The following is a 16,870-nucleotide window of genomic DNA, read 5'->3' as shown; positions in this document are numbered from 1 at the left end:
TTCGTTTCTCGATACCTGCATCACTTTTCAGATATTCCCTATACTTTCAAAAGATTCAATTTACTATGCAGCTGCAAACCAAAACAATTCCAGACGCTTACATCCTCGCAGTTTTACCACACAAATTTGACTTGTTTCATATATGAACAATTATTTATTCGTTAAAATCTAATTACAATGTGATCTGTTTGCATGAATTTGTACATTCAACCGTCAGATTCATCGTCTTCAGATTCATTTTCCACCTCAATCTCATTTTCATTGTCACTATCTTCTTCCGATTCCTCCTCTTCTTCATCTTGATCCCAATTTTCCTAGAAGAAAAAAATCATGGTTACTGACCGTCACTTCACACTAGCTTTATTGTTCTGACAGAGCTTCAGTTAACGAGAGAAACCTGAATGACAAATGCGCAAAGAAGCAAAAGAGGAAGATTCTTCGGTTCTCAAATTCACGTTATTAAGGTGTTTCTTTAATAAAATAACTAAAAAATATTTCAGCTTCTACGGTTTTGCTGGTTCAACAAGTACTTTATATCCAATGGTTCAGCAGAAAATACGCGCGGATATTTTGCAAGTTGCAGAGTGCAAGCGATAAAAAAAAAATGTCCGCTCGTAATTTAAGTGACATCATCCACTAAGGGATTCATCACTCCATCATTGTTTAATTTTCTAGTTTTCAAAATACAATCTAAAGCTTCTGAGAATCGTATCGATCGCAAAAGGCGGGCACAAAACTATCTTTTATGACAACTTATAAATCTGTTTCACTTAAAAGTTCGCTAATTAAGAGCACAATGAACTCTTGATCGATAAGTACGGTCAATTCTGCTTTCCGTCCACACTGTTCCAAACAGCAACGCCGTTGGATATTGTTGCGTTCTGCTGCCCTAAACTGGGATGATACGAGCGCACGTTCTACCTTACTAAAGTTATTAATCAGATAACTCACATCAGACTCAGAGTGTTCAGCCTCGATAGGTACAAGGGGTTCCTCGTCTGAATCTAGAAAAAAGTGAAAAATTTGTATATAAATTTACATGAAGCAAAGTGTCACACAATGTATGTAATATAAAAACTTGTGTTATTTGATCCAAAAACTTGTAAAGGGGGAGGGGGGGCATTAGGGTGTTCGGTTTTGCAGTTTTGGCTATTTGTCAGATTGGTTTTTCGGTTTCGGTGTTCTTTGCAGTTTATAGATTTTCCCTCTTTCGGCATTAGTTTTCGGTTTTCACCAAAAACACTTCGGGTTTTCGGATTTAGCATCCCATGTGGTTTTCGGTTGTTCCTATTTGGGTTTCGGTTTCTCTTCTACGCTCCACTTGTCACCACTGTACGGCTTCGCATGCGTTTCTCGGTTTTGATCGAGTTTTTTTAAGCGGTTTTGCGGTTTTCGAGGATATTATTCTACGGTTTTGCGGTTTCTAATAGACCCCAGTACAGTAAAAACCCGCATACAAGAACACCCACTTTCGGGGTTCAGGCTGATTGGGTTCTTATATATCGGGTATTTTAGGTGAAATCAGCCTGAAAGTGTTCTCAAGTGTTCTTAATTTTTTACTTCTAAAAAAATGCAAGGGATTTACTAACTATGATGAAATACATAACTTTGAGAGAAAATTAAACTTAACACACACAACATTAGAAAATAAATTGCAAAACCGAGCATATTTTTCATGTGATTAGAAGACTTTTAATTCCAAATACAGTTGCTGTACATTTGCTAAACACAGCAAGTGAAATTACTAGTATTTATACAGAGATCTTAATGCAATACCACAGTAAAGCTACAGACACTGTTTGTTCTATTAAACTGAAAAGGGAAGAGTTTTTATGTATAAGAACAATTTTCAATTTTCAGGCTGAATGTGTTCTTATAGATATGCTCCTTTTTTTTTTACCAAATTTCAGCCTGGGTGTTCTTAATCCAGTTTTAACTGTACCCCCCCCCCCCCTCCTTGTATACAATATAAAATAGAGATTTCTAACAAACCTCGGGTGAACATGCAAACAAAAAGAAAGCCATCAAGAACATGTGGTACGATTCTAAGGTCATCGTAGAAAAGAACATACCTTCTTCTTGGTACACAACAGTAGGTTCAACGTGCTCTTCTTCCTCTGGATTGTTGTGACTCTGAGAGTCCACCTTTGAAGAATAAATGAACAAGAACACCATTACCATTAAAACAACTACAACAACAACTACGATAAAATAAATGAAGCAGTTTTCAATTGAGTGTAGAGAGTAATCCAGGTCTTCGTCTACCTCGCAATGTAATTGGTCCGTAGAACTCGCGCCATCTTCCAAACCAATCAGAACGAACCAATCCCAACTAGGTCAACCGCGTTTTCCCGCGCTTTTTTTTACCTTTGTTCTCATTCGTTGTTGTGATAACTTTAGTTTTGGTTCCACGACATTTAACAGAAATGCGCTCAAGAGTTTTAAACCTTTCTCCCAGAGACATTCAGAGTAAAAAGTTTCTTCAGTTAATAACTGATCTGACGGCAATTCCTATCAAAGACTGACTCATCATTTATGCCTCTTGGGAGCAGGTCACCGTACGACATTATCTACACAGACAGCACAACTAAGCCATAAACATATCACAAAAAATCGCTGGCGTTTAGCATCATGACAACTACACTTAATTTGCTTAAGTGCATGTACTCATCCCTGACTTTTCATTAATAAGGCAAGAGACAGGATCGTGCGGAAAAAAAGCAGAAACGGCCAACGAAACGTCCACATTTTGAGGGGAAAGTGGTGAAAAATCTAAGTGATGGTAAATGGGCGCATGGCTGACTGGCCAAAATTGACACATTGACGCACGCCATAGGTTTGACCACTGCGTCACTCTACCCAAATGGGACCATGGCCCCTAACCTTTGCACCATCCAAGCTCCTATCACGAGATTTAGTACCGCATTAACGTGAAACAGTAAACGTCAGCTTGCCCTTCGTGTAGGATTTGAAGGTGCCCTTGTATGACTAACAAAGAATAGTTTTGGTGCCGTTATCCGGCAATCACCTACTCTGGGCGAAAAAAAGTGAAGAAAATCTTACGTAGACGGCAAACGCGAAATAGGTTACTTTCACGTAGTAATTTGAATATATCAACAAAGTTGAAATGGTAAATTGGCCACCGTTACGATTATAAAAGCTGACGTTTCGAGCGTTAGCCCTTCGTTTCGCTCCGACGAAGGGCTAACGCTCGAAACGTCAGCTTTTATAATCGTAACGGTGGCCAATTTACCATTTCAACTTTGTTGATATATTCAAATTATTTCGTTACCCCCACCGACGCAGCCCCAAACAGTTTCTTTAGAAACTATCAGCCTTTATTCATTTGAACTTTCACGTAGAAACGGCAAAGCGCAACTGGCAAACGTGAAAAAATGGCGGGAAAAACAAGCTCACGTGGTCACCCTCACCGTTCACGTTTCACAAAAAACGCGGTGCTCAATCCCTCTTATGTAGAATACAATCTACTTCGTGTTAATGTATCTCACAATACCTGCGACAGCATTAGATCCAGCCGCCCTTGTAGTTTACACAATTTACTGAAAACACTGACACGTGATTCTAACATGGCATATAATCCACTAAGGGAATCCACAAGGTCTGGTACCTAAATTTTGAGCAAATGAAATCAAACTTTGACCACATATTCAAGTTGCCAACTCCTGAAACAAATTTCTCGGGAAAACTTCTAGACTACAAGCAGTCCCTCCTTTTCGGCGAAATCTACCTCCCAAGTGAAACAAAAAAATCAGGCGAAAAAACATTGATTTCAGCGCGCCGCGCAGATCTCTGGGAATGAGGCCCATGATAAGTAGGCGCCTCGCTCCCAGACTTCCACATAGGACACTAACATTAGTTTTTTTTGGCTACATTATTTTGACTCGCTCGACAGACTTTTTCCGAAAGGAGCGACTTCTCGTAGTCTACTTCTTTTAAGAATCAGATTACTAGACACAATTTGTATGTAACATGTCTAATTTCCTTTCACGAGACAGCAAGAAGTTGGACGACGCTTCAAGAATTCTCTAAGAAAACCGTAGTTCACGAAGGAGTACAATAGCGTTAAGTACCTCTTAATACCAAATAAAATCGCTATGAATTCTTGAAAATTCAACAGGTAAAACGATTGCTTTTAAAATTGAAAATTTCTTGGGCCTGGCATGCTTAAAATAAGGAAAACACTGCACCCAATGACCAAGTCCTTAATGTAGCTTAGCGAATAATCATCTTGTACCAAACTTTTTACAAGAAGAGAAGAAGCAGTTGTGTCCATAGAAGGAACTTACCGTCATTAGATATGCCATATGAGTACTTAAAATATGTTTGATCCACAACACGAGGCCCTCCCCTCTAAAAATGAAGGAAAATTGAAGAATAAAAATTTGATTGGTGGAGACATGTTTGAACTCTTTCGCTCCCATAAGCGACCAAGATAGAATTTCTCCTTACAATATCAATACAATATCAATACAATATCAAGTAGACAAGTTATGAGAATAAAAAAAATAAATCAATTGAGAGATCGTCAGTTGATCCTTTACCAAATTCTCAGAACTTACATCATAAGGGTTATAGGGCAGACAGTTAGGAGAATTTCTAATGAGATCTTGGGAGTGAAAGGGTTAAGAATGTAACTGTGCTAACATCTATCTCGAGAAATGAAAAAGTTGATCTGCAAAGTTAGTCAAACCAACTTTACAGATAATCAGTTTTATAAATTTCTTTTAGTGTAAAGGGCTGCAATATACAAACTGCTTTACTTACCTTCCTGGTGCGGCTTGAATTTTGTGAACAAGCTGAAGTAAAAAGAAAAAAAGAAAAAACAGGTAAATAATGACGATTTTGTCCCAATCATTTTCTTTAAAATGTTACTCGTGCTCTATCAGTTTATTCTAAAACATTTGCCTCTCCATCCTTATATGCTTTAATAATAAGCCTTGAGAAGTTGCGCGAGTCTCCGAAAGCACGTAGCAGCCATATTCCTTACTCCACAGAGGAACTTTGTGGTCAGCAGTTTATTACGTAATGCAATAACCTACAGAGTGTCCTTTTCCCGGTGACCACAAATTTTATCGTTGGCAAACAGCTTGTGGCGGAATTGGAGCCCCGATTGGATGGAGCCCTGATTGGATGGAGCCCTGATTGGATGGAGCCCTGATTGGATGGAGCCCTGATTGGATGGAGCCCTGATTGGATGGAGCCCTGATTGGATGGAGCCCTGATTGGATGGAGCCCTGATTGGATGGAGCCCTGATTGGATGGAGCCCTGATTGGCTGGCACTCTGATGGAGCCACAGTACCTATGTTAACTAACTTAACAACACTAGCTGGCTCGCTTAAACCAGGTTACAAAAGGTATCAGCGTTGATTAGCTGAACATGTAACAAACCTCTTTCAAGAATGGAATTGTGAGATTCACTATGTTAACTAACTTAAAAACTCTAGCTAGCTCGCTTAAACTGGGTTACAAAAGGTATCAGTGTTGATTAGCTGAACATGTAACAAACCTCTTTCAAGAATGGAATTGTGAGATTCACTGGAAGTCTTTTAACTGTATTTTTCATGATTGATCTATTACCACCACCATGCCTTATCACAGTCTGCAAATAAATCAAGAATTAATCAGCCAAGCATGTAAAAAGACAAACAATGCTGCAATACACGTCACTATGAGGGCTTAAAAATTGATAAGAAAAAGAGAAAAGCTTTTGAAAAGATACTGAGGGGCTTCAAATACTTTACCACCCTAACATCAGCATGTACATTCTCCATACTGTTCTCTATACATTTCCTAAGGTGCTGACAAGGAGAATTTGTTTAACAATCAAGAACTTCTTCGGTTGGTGATGATTTCTTGTAATCTCTCAGCCTCAATGTTTGATTCAGGGGAGAAAGGGCAAGGAGAAATTAGATGCTAGTCACTCTTTGAGGATCATGGGGTTCAAGGCAGTAAGGAATATCCAAGGAAATACACTTTAGATTAGCTTCAAGACAGGCCAACTTTTCTATTCCTAGATACAACACAATAACTTATGGCAAAAATTCACTGCGCTATTTAGGACCTAAATTATGGAGTAAACTGACAACTTATGACAGATCAGCCACAACATTAGCTAGTTTCAAAAACTGCATACGTAAGCGTGACCTCAGCTCCCTATTAGATGATAGCTGCAGGGGCTGTGCTCTATGTACTTCTTAATTCATTTCATATTTTTTTCATACATGATATGACTTAATTTTATTCTTAAGTAGGTAATATTCTTTGTAAATAATTTTTATCATTTTGTGTCCCCACATTAGTGCAGGAGATCTCCCAAACTAGAAGGTTCTTTGACACATTAACAAAGTTTCTATCTATCTCTTCAATTGGGGATTCGTGTGGCATAGTGTATAACAATGCGCTTATTCACTATATGGGTTATTTTCAACAGATGCAATATTTTGCAGTATCAAACCTCCATTAGAGAGTTATCTTGACTATGAAGAGCTTGTATGAGCATCTGGGCTAATGAATCAGCTGTTGGGCGGTCGTTTCCTCTTCTCCTTGAAAAAAAGAATACAGCATGATTTTTCAGAACACTGTCAAACACTGGCCTTGAATCTGTGGAATGTAACCTTGAGAAAATAGGTGTTAGATACAATGAAATATATGAAGTTCATATATTTTGAACTGCGGTATTAGATACGTATGATGCACGATCCTTACGTATGATGCACGACTTTCACTATTGCTTAAATAGCGCTATCCACTGCGAGGATCGTGCATCATACGTAAAATAGGTGTTCATAGAAAAGGGGTGCCAAACCAAACTGCAACATGATGAATAGGGTTAGTCCAAAACTAATGTTATCTCAGACGGTTCTTTAATGAACCAATCAAAGCCATTGTGGAGAATACCTCGATGTTTCAGCAGCTTCAGCATTGATTGCCTTCAGTCTGTCCTCAATACTCTGAAAAAAGATTGATAATGGTTAATTAACCCTTTCCCTCCCAAGATCTACTTGTTAATTCTCCCCTCTTGCTGCTACACAATTCTTTATAGATTAGTTACGAGAATTTGGTGTAAGATCAAGACAACAACTTCTACCTGATAAGTTTGAGTATTCTCATCACCTGTTTGCTGGATAATGTATGGATATTATAGGGAGAACTTACATGTTGATCACCTCTGGGAGTTGTAGGGTTAATCCACACATGTTACACACTGCTAAAGCAACCTGGCAACTTGAAGGAGCTTCCAATCAATGTTTTGGCGAAAGATTCCCAGGTAAACACTTACCTGTTCTTCAAGAGATTCCTTCTTTTCATGTTCTGCTTTTCGCTTCAATTTGGTCCTCCCATCATCCAACACCATGGCAGGAGTTGCCCGTGTCATGTTTCCTGGACCCAGGGTTGTTATTTGTGAAGATGATGCTTTCCCTTTGTCAATTTGATAAGGTTCATGGGCACTATCATTGAGAAGAAGATTTGAAGAGCTCTCTCTTACAAGACAAGTGTGTTCCTCCATTGTGGAATAAGCCTGTGGGAGAAAAAAAAAAAAAACAGCAAATAAAGGAGAAATGATATTTTCAACCTAACTCAATGAAAGAAAATAATCTGGAAGACCAATACACCATCAGGAAGGAAGATGGGGGGGGGGGGCATCTTAAAAAAAGTACTGATAAGGGAGGAGGGATTACAATAATTAAACATTAAACCCTAAATACCGTCAAAGGCTTGGGTGTGGGAGCGAAAGATCAAACAGTGAGATTGCCTTGGTGAAGGTGATTCTGAAAACAATCTTATTGGTGAAAAGGACTCGTGTTTTGACAACTATTCATGCCAAGGTATCAGAATACACAAAGTACCCACCAGAGTTTCAAACTGTGGTTTGAGTCTTGATCCATAAGCAATCAATGCTTCTGGTTCTCCTTCAGATAACAAGTGAACACACAGCACAGGTGCAAGAGGCTGAGTTCCATCCTAAAAGATAAGAAAGGTATTAAAAGTATGTGTACATCATTAACAGGAAAACACTACTACTATCAAACACATTTGTGATTAAGGAGCTAGAAGACTACAGAACAATCCTGCTTAAAAAATTGATGAGACAGCTATGCTTAATGTACAATTACTATTAAGCCTTGGCCATACTTTAATTGCCCCTTTTACTTCTTTAGATGTTGTTGAATAATTCTTTTTTAAAAAAAAAAAAAAAAAAAAAAACACGTCTTGGTATACATAAGTGTAAAAGATGAGGAAGGTTTTGTTCTTTTAATTTGAATATATATACAAAGTTGAAATGGTAAATTGGCCACCGTAACGATTACAAAAGCTGACGGCTTTTGTAATCATTACGGTGGCCAATTTACCATTTCAATTTTGTTGATATATCCAAAGTATTTTGTTACCCCCACCGACGCAGCCCCAAACAGTTTCTTTAGAAACTATCAGCCTTTATTCTTTTGTTCTTTTAGTTTCATAAGCCTGCACTATCAAGGTGCTACGCTATGGAATAGCCTCTCAACTACTAGTAAAACCCAGACCACTGTTACTGCCTTCAAAGAATCCCTGCTGACATAGCAATTGCTTTTTTACAATTTTAATGATCTTTTTATTTTAGGATTTAATAGCTCTTATTGTATGACAAGTTGTATTATTAGCTTTTAGTTTTAGCATTGCTGTTGGTATATAGTATTGGAATATTTGTATTAGCATAAGTTGTATTAATTAGTAGAAATAGTGCTCAATCTAGACTGCTTATGAATGATTATTTGTATTATTTAAGTTACACATGGCTCGACGGAAGAGCATATTTTATATGAAATTGATACCGTTTATAAATAAAGCTTGTGGGTGTGTGTGTGTGTGTGTGTGTGTGTGTGTGTGGGTGTGTGTGCGTGCGTGCGTGATGTCAGGTAATAATATTTGGGGCACTGAAGTTCCAATGTGTATCTCATGCCTGTGGAGAAACTGTCTCAACAGGTTTTTATCCAAACTGTTGCACATCATGCAGACAATTCTACAAGTAAATTGAGCAGTGTCTTTGGTTTCCACTCCAGCTTAGAGCTCATTTCTTTGAACAAACCATCACCGGTGAATATGCCATTACCTAGCCATGACATAATATTCCAAAGATGTTTCACCATTACATGTATATTCCTAAATCAATGAACTTCAATAAATACAGCAGTAGTGCTACATATCAAACAAGTAAAGGAAAGGTACCTTTTTTTCTGAAGATGTTAGTTGAATAGTCCTTTTGGGTCTCAATGGCTTCTTACCACCACTAAATAAATCAATTTAAATTGAATTAAGGATTGCATCACTTTCAAGATCTTTATTTGAACCTTAAGATGATAATACTAATTAAAGTAAAGAGAAAAGTGGCCAAGATGCTGATCCGCTTCCTGGTTAGTGCAATTGGTTAGAGTGCCGGATTGTTGTGCAGGAGGTAGAGGGTTTGGGCCCCCTACAGACCAATACTCATGGTCTTAAAACAACTGAGGAGAACTTACTACCTTTCTATAACATCAAGAAATGGATAGATATTCTAGTCTTCTCGGATAGGGACGAATAAACCGTAGGCCCTGTCTCCTGCAGGGTTAGGGGTAGGAGACGTTAATTTCCCATGCACGAGATTACTATGTGGTGGATGTCCTCCCCTGGGGTGGGATGGGCGGGAAGGTGAGATTGTTACATGGACTGAAGCGGCTGCCAGAGGCGCTTGATAATGCTGACATCCGATCTCAATGTTATCATTGCAACTAGACACATTTGTTGTTTAGAGTGCTTAACCCATTGACACTTACGTGTAACACATGCCGACGAAAAGTCAAAATTTGGGAGAAACCAAGAAGGCAAACACAATGCGCAGTAAATTTTTAAAAATCAGCTTTTCCAAAAAACAAGCTCCAGTGAAAGAGGAGTAATTAAAGAACTTATTTCCGGCGGAAAAAGCGATAGGTGCATATTATGGTTTAACTAAAAAATCAAGATGAAAGATAAAAATCGCTAAATATTTTTGCATGTGTGAAAATGGGCATGTGGATCATATTTCAAAAGGGAATATGCAAATTTGTCCGTGAGTGAAGTGATCTCAAGTTCTATGGAATCTATTAATAGGAAGCAAGACTAAAATGGCCAAGAAAAATTTTTGGGATGTCAGATTTATTCAAAACAGTTTTTGATTTGCTGTTATAAGCGAAAAATGTACGAATTTCTTACGTGTACAACACCCACACGGTAAAATTCATCATGCTTAGATCGTTGTTTAGTTGCCTTCATGGCCAGAAATTGCGCAGCGTTATGTTGAAAATTCTGAAAAAACTTCAATTTGATGCAAAATCTTCTATTAAACTATACTTTTTGGACACATTGTTACTCGAACATAATATTTAACGGGTCATCGAATCGTCAAATTGTCGCCAGGCCCTGCTTGAAGTCCGAAAGTTCGGTTTTCACTTTACGTCCATAATTCGCATCGCCTTAGAGAATCGTAGTGTCGTTGACTTGAGAGCTTATTCTGTCACTTTTAAGACCTGGATATCCATTCTTTTCCAAGTAGAGTATTCTATAGCATTGTTACCATACATTCTGAATTCCACAAGGTCTAACTCGATCGCAAATGAACGAAAAATCCGACCTGAAAATTTTGAGGGTTGACCGCGTGGACGCCATATTTTCAAATTTGATCATTTAGTGAAGACGCATAGAGTAATGCCCCTCTAGTACCCCCTAAAGTTGAAAAAATAGATGCACAAACAACGGATTCTGATTGGCTTATTGATCTCCAAACTATAGAGGAAGTTTGGGGACAAAACTCCACTTAGTATGGGAGGTAGGAAGGAAAGCATTCTCACGCGAGGCAATCGCGAGGTTCGGCCGGTTACGGGCGGTTCAGGTGTCAATGTGTTAAGACTTTCTTTTATATTTCTAGCCATGTCTCCATCTCCATCCCATGAAGGAATAGGAATGTTGCTACTCTTCCAACATGTCAGTCCACCACAGGGCAAACACCCCACCCCCTCCCCCTCCCTTCACAACATGGCATTACATTATAGGTTACCCTTACAGTTTATACTCCTTGTTATTATATGGCTGTGTCTAACAAAGACTGGGAACTACCGAATTCACGAGGTTGATTGGCTGAAATCAATATTGAAAGTGGTCTAGATTTTCCCATCTAGACCGGCATCTAGACCGGCATCTAGACCGGTCTAGAAAAAAAGGTACAAAGAATAAAAAAAATTGGCATATAAGACACAGCCATAAAATAAACATCTTATTAACCGAGCTAGGTCGGTCTGTATGGGAGAATCTTGACCTCAGTCGCTGGTACAGACCTCACTGCATTCAGTCTGTTCTGGTGACCTCAGTCAAGACTCTCCCATGCAGACCTCCCGCTCGGTTAATAAGAACTAAGTAGAGAGATGCATTGTGGGGGTAAAGTATCTTGTCTAAGAGCAGAAGGACCTGAACAGGGCTTAGAGGGAGACCTCCGTACTTGAGCTCAGCCATGCTTACCATAAGGCCACTGCATCTCACAGTAAGACAAGTCATGATTCCGCAAAACCACTTTGCAAAAATAATTTAGTGAATATCTACAATGAAATCCAAAAGAAAAAAAAGACTTTTGGGATAACCTACCCATTGAGTGAATATTCAAAAATGTGTAGTTGACCATCTTTCGAGGCAACAGCAATGTGGATAGGCTGAAGATAAAAATATGGTGTTATAACATATGTAAGTTTGTTATCTCTTCTTTTGGACAAGTGAAGCTATATTTTACTTCTTAATCTTAATTTCTTTCTAAGAAAAGTCAATAAAGGACTTGACACTAACTTTTCAACTTACTAGCCAAGTGGCTCGTGACATCATAGATGATATGACAATTTCACCCTGTTTACTAGCCAAACTGGGCTAATGGAAATTGAAAACCACTAGCCAAACCAGAACTTCTACTAGTCTGTGGCTAGTGGGCTCCATTAGTGTCGAGCCCTGCAATAGCAGGCAATGTGTTCCCTTTTTGTGGTTACATGTACCTTGTCTCTGTTACTGTGTCGTATAACATCCACTGCTATTGGCTCATCCGTGATTGAGAGTGAGACCAGTGCATTCTTATCTTGTGAGTCTAAGTTGATGTACCTGTGACAGAAAAACCCATGCAAATCTGTTAGCTGACAAAAGAGTGGAGGAGAAAACCAGAAGGTAGAAGAAAGAGGTAAAAGTAAAGTCTGTTTTGTGAGCCAAGTGGCCTATCAGGCTGGTGCCTAACTCTGGTTTCTGTAGCATAAAGTGACCGGGAATATTTCTATTCCCCCCTGGATGGAATGTTGGTCCACTGCAGGATTATCTCCCAACATTAACTTTGCCGGTACCCATTTAAACACCTGGGTGAAGAGAGGCATTGTGAGAGTAAAGTGTCTTGCCTAAGAACACAACACAATGTCCCCTGCCAGGGCTCGAACCTGGACGACTTGACCCAAAGTTGACTGCACTAACCATGAGGCCACCGCATTCCCCCAGAAGAAAGAGGAGTTGATCATAAGAGCTTACAACCAGGCAAGAAGAAGAGAATGTTGCTACAGCAACAGCTTTTAATCTATAGTCAGAAAAAATTAATCGTCTTTAAACCAGTCAAGTATTCCTTCTACTTACCATACATTTATCAATCTATCCTGCTCTGCTCCAGAAAGAAAGTACTGTCCACTGATACCATTACTTGGAATATGATTTGCATTGGAATCATGTGACAAGTTACTTGGGATGAATTGGAGATGTGTAACTGGAGATGCATGACCTGTAAATTTCTACAAAGACAGGGATCAGATAGCAACATTAACCCTTTCCACCCTAATATCATAATAAATAAAAAAATATATGACAATTTATATAGTGTCCTATCCAAAAGCTCTAAGGCGCTTCACAATCAAGGTAAAAAGTAAAATAATAATCAAACGTAATCATTCATTAAAATAACATTTAAAACATAAGTTTTAAGATTACGTTTAAAAGTGTTACGATCTATACTAGATTTTATGGTTTCAGGAATGTCATTCCACAGCTTAGGTGCAGAGACAGAAAAGGCGCAATCCCCATAAGATTTCAACTTGGAGCGAGGAATCACTATGCATATTCAGTATGCATATTCTCCATACTGTTCCCTGTACATTTCCTATGGTGTTGAAAAGGAGAGTTTGCTTAACAATCCACAGCTTCGATGGTTGTTGATAATTTCCATTATTCTCGTATCCTTAGTGCGTGATTTAGGAGTGATAATGTTAGGACACTTTATGATACACCACAAAGTTGCCCTTTTCAGGGTTTTTCTTGCTTCTTTATTTGTAAAACTTGAGATGTGGTTGAGAGGAGAAATAGATCCATTATGAAAACTGGCTTGTAAGAATAACTATCTTTCAGTACCATTAGACTGCCATGGTCTTCGATGATTACCCAAAGACAGTGCTTTCAATAAGACCCGGCACCCACTGGAGCTTTGGCGGATATTCTGTTGTGAGTCACTGGGTATATTTCACCGCGCTCAACATGCTCAAGTCGCTCTCCCGCAGGTGCTGTACTGAGGCAGCCACCTATTTCAAATCTCATTGAAAGCACTGCAAAGGGCATACATTGCGTTAAGCATATAAAAAGGGCAAAAGAGAGGAGCAAGGTGGAAGGAAGATTTCTTTGATTTTGCTCAATAACAATGTCAGGTAGAGTTACTTTATTACCTTAAGAGCTTCTTTTGTTGCCAAGTCCCAAAGTTTAATACTTCTGCCAGCAGAGAGAAGAGTGTTTCCTTTTGGACCAAGCCGCATACACCTTACGCCATGTTTATCTGCTTTCCATTTACTATTGAGAACAAGATTAAAGTAACATGAAGATTTATGAAAAACTGATAAAAATATTAGTATACGCTTCATACATATTAATCAATAAATGCCATGCAAGGCTCCCTTAAGCAAAATAACACAAGAAGAAGGTTAAACTACTAATCTTAACAGGAAAGAATGATGAAAGTAAATTAAAAAACTTACCATTTTCTCTGCCCATTTTCTGTATTCCACTCAGTTATATGTTTATCATTTGAACAAGAAAACAATGCGCCATCATCATCACTCCAACACAGGTCGTTAACTCTACTGTCATGTCCACCCTCCTTTAAAAAGATTATAATTACATTTATTACACAACTTGGGCAGTCAGAGGGCCAATAACTAAAATCAACCAATCAAAATGCTCTATTGCTGGTCAATATTCTCTCAGTATTGTACCAGGCACTTTCCCGAATTGTCCTGAATGATACCGCACTTGTGTCCCTTTCAACTTCAGTCGTATAATAAATCTCTTATCAACCAAGCTTGCTCGGAACTGTACTAGAAGAATATCAGCCCTTGGTCTTTTTTGTACGGACCTTGCTGCGCTCGGTCTGTACTGTCAAGACCTTAGGCCAATATTCTCCCAGTACGGCCCTCGCGCTTGGTTAATAAGATATATGTAAACACCAAAATTTGAAGAAAATACTTAACCCATCATTCACCTTTCAATCCTTGACAAAATAGCTTACTCAATATCACTTAGATAGCAATATCCTGGATTAGTAAATACTAAAACAGTGGATAGCGTTGAAGGCGCGCTCTGATTGGCTAGTCAAACTTCGAATATCCTTTGCTATTTACCTCCGAGCAACTCGGGAAAAAATGGCATCCCGGTTTACATCCGTGACAAGCGAAGAATTCACTCAAATTAACAACGGTGGTGTATATTATCTCACTGTTTTAGTATATACTAAAACAACTATTCACCTCAATGTCGGTGGTTGGCGGTGGATATTTACCTCGCCGCTTCGCGGCTCGGTAAATATCCACCACTAACCACCTCCACTTTGGTGAATAGTTGTTAATTAGCTTTATTAACAATTCTATCCCTTAACTTTCACCCCTTCTCCTCCCTAGACAATATTGCAATTTGTTTTCTGTGATTACACATCATTTCCTTGGGAAGGGGAGGGTGAGGGGGGTTTGTAGCCTGCTGCAGCTTATTCTAAATCGTTATGTGATTGTTACATGTCTGTACCAACTAATGTTGTCTCTGTTTGTTTTCACAACTACTCTAACCTGGAAAATCACATTGCATGATCAATTGTTCAGTTCTGGTTTCTTTAAGGTTCACTTTGTTTCCTGTTTTGCTACAAACGGTTGTAGGGGATTTACATTGCATTTAATGACTTCTTGGTTAGGAAATGAAGGTTGCAGTAATGTCTTCACAGGACATTCTTTTGCAGATGCCTAAAATTAGTCGTGAGAAGTTATATCAACTGTATATCAAACTTACCAATTTCTGGTCTACTTCCCCAGCTGTCACACTATATAAAAGAACATCACCTGATGAGGTACCAAGTGCTATTGAATTACTTGCATTTGAACTTTCTGACTGTCTTGAAGTCTTTGATTTCTTTCTTCTTTGAGTTGTCTGTTAAGATAAATATCCAGTTTTAACATTCAATCAACAAGAAAGTTGAAATACAAAATGTGGGTTGTCAGACCCCCGAGAAATTGGTATTTCACAACAATTGAACCTGCAAATCAACATTAAGTACCTTGGATGTTGAAGAGGCCTTACAATTGTCTCTTTACTAGATAATTTATGATAATCAAGCCTTACTAATTGATTTACTGGTGAATGATATCTGGTCTAGATATGATCATATGAATTACACCATACCAAACCGTCTAAAACCAACGTCTCCTAATATGTACATGTGTTTCTACCAACACACACAACTGATGTTGTAACCAATACAATTCCGCTAAAAACTTAAACGTTGCCCTTTGTACCAAACGCTTCCATTACAACTGTTTATTGCACATAACACTCTAAACTGAACAACAGCGTGACAAAAAGTTCTAAATTACGACACAATTCATGGATAATGACGATAAGTCACACTCTACCACATTGCAATTTTTCTCGAACACTAGAAGATAAAGATTCTCAGTTTATTACTTTTCTGAGATAAAAGGCTCTATTCTGAATATATTTTGAGCGCGTCCTGTGGAAAGAAGCCTTCTAAATACTGTAGTATTACAAACGGAAATTCAGCTAAGTCAAAAATTGTCGACAGGTATTCGAATTTTCCACATCATAAAAAGACGAATTTGAATCGTATTTATAACAACTGACTTCTACGATTAATCTAAAAACCAAAAACTCGAAGCAGTACAGAATATTACATCGGTCTTAGCTCATTAACAACAGCAAAGAAGATAATTCTTTTCAAAAATACTCCGCGCACACGTACTCTAAGGACCATGCATGCTTACCACAGATCTCGAAGTTCGACTCCATTTTAAGCAAGTACAAGACGAAGAGAGGTGCGAAGGAGGAGTGTATTCATGCCTTAATGATCCAGCAGTACAGTCCCATATTTTTAGGCGACCATCTGGGGTTAAAAGTGCTAAAGCACGGCCATTATTATCAAAAGCACATCCACTACCGTCCATATTTCATGGTTCCATTTGCACGTGGGACCAGTGATGTAGTACCCAGACTTCTAGCGAGCAATGGGAAAGAATGGAAGTGAAAGAAAACGAAGGACGACGAATTTGTTGAGTTGCAGGTTATTCGTGAGGCGGGTAACGTCAATTCATTAACAGCTAAAACTAGTTTGGATTTTTCTTCACTTTCTTCCTTGACTACAGGAGTGTTATATAGATTAAGCTTTGTGCTTTGTGAGGTGTTACCTCCTATGAGGCAAATTAAAACTGATGAAAATAAAATATTAACAGGAGCCCATCAGGAGCCCATACCCGATATTATTAAAAAAAAAAAAAGAAAAAGAAAAAAAAAAAAAAGGAAGGCCGTCTA

General features: G+C 38.5%; 1 protein-coding gene across 1 annotated transcript; it reads right to left on the bottom strand.

Moving 5' to 3' along the window:
* Positions 1-131: 131 nt before the first annotated feature.
* Positions 132-16,540, bottom strand: LOC111336504 (WD repeat-containing protein 43). Its single transcript, XM_088744512.1, has 19 exons — positions 16,327-16,540; positions 15,338-15,475; positions 14,041-14,162; positions 13,735-13,855; positions 12,662-12,813; positions 12,046-12,148; positions 11,651-11,715; positions 9,230-9,290; positions 7,874-7,984; positions 7,302-7,541; positions 6,920-6,972; positions 6,477-6,564; positions 5,529-5,621; positions 4,786-4,817; positions 4,308-4,371; positions 3,515-3,628; positions 2,073-2,145; positions 952-1,004; positions 132-314 (listed from the first exon to the last, which is right to left on the bottom strand). The coding sequence occupies exons 1-19, from the start codon at positions 16,504-16,506 to the stop codon at positions 207-209; spliced, it is 1,971 nt and encodes a 656-aa protein (XP_088600638.1). The 5' UTR covers positions 16,507-16,540; the 3' UTR covers positions 132-206.
* Between the last annotated feature and the right edge of the window lie 330 nt (positions 16,541-16,870).

Source organism: Stylophora pistillata, chromosome 14, assembly GCF_964205215.1.
Source record: "Stylophora pistillata chromosome 14, jaStyPist1.2, whole genome shotgun sequence".
NCBI classification, from domain to species: Eukaryota; Metazoa; Cnidaria; class Anthozoa; order Scleractinia; family Pocilloporidae; genus Stylophora; species Stylophora pistillata.
This window is presented reverse-complemented; position numbering and strand designations above follow the sequence as displayed.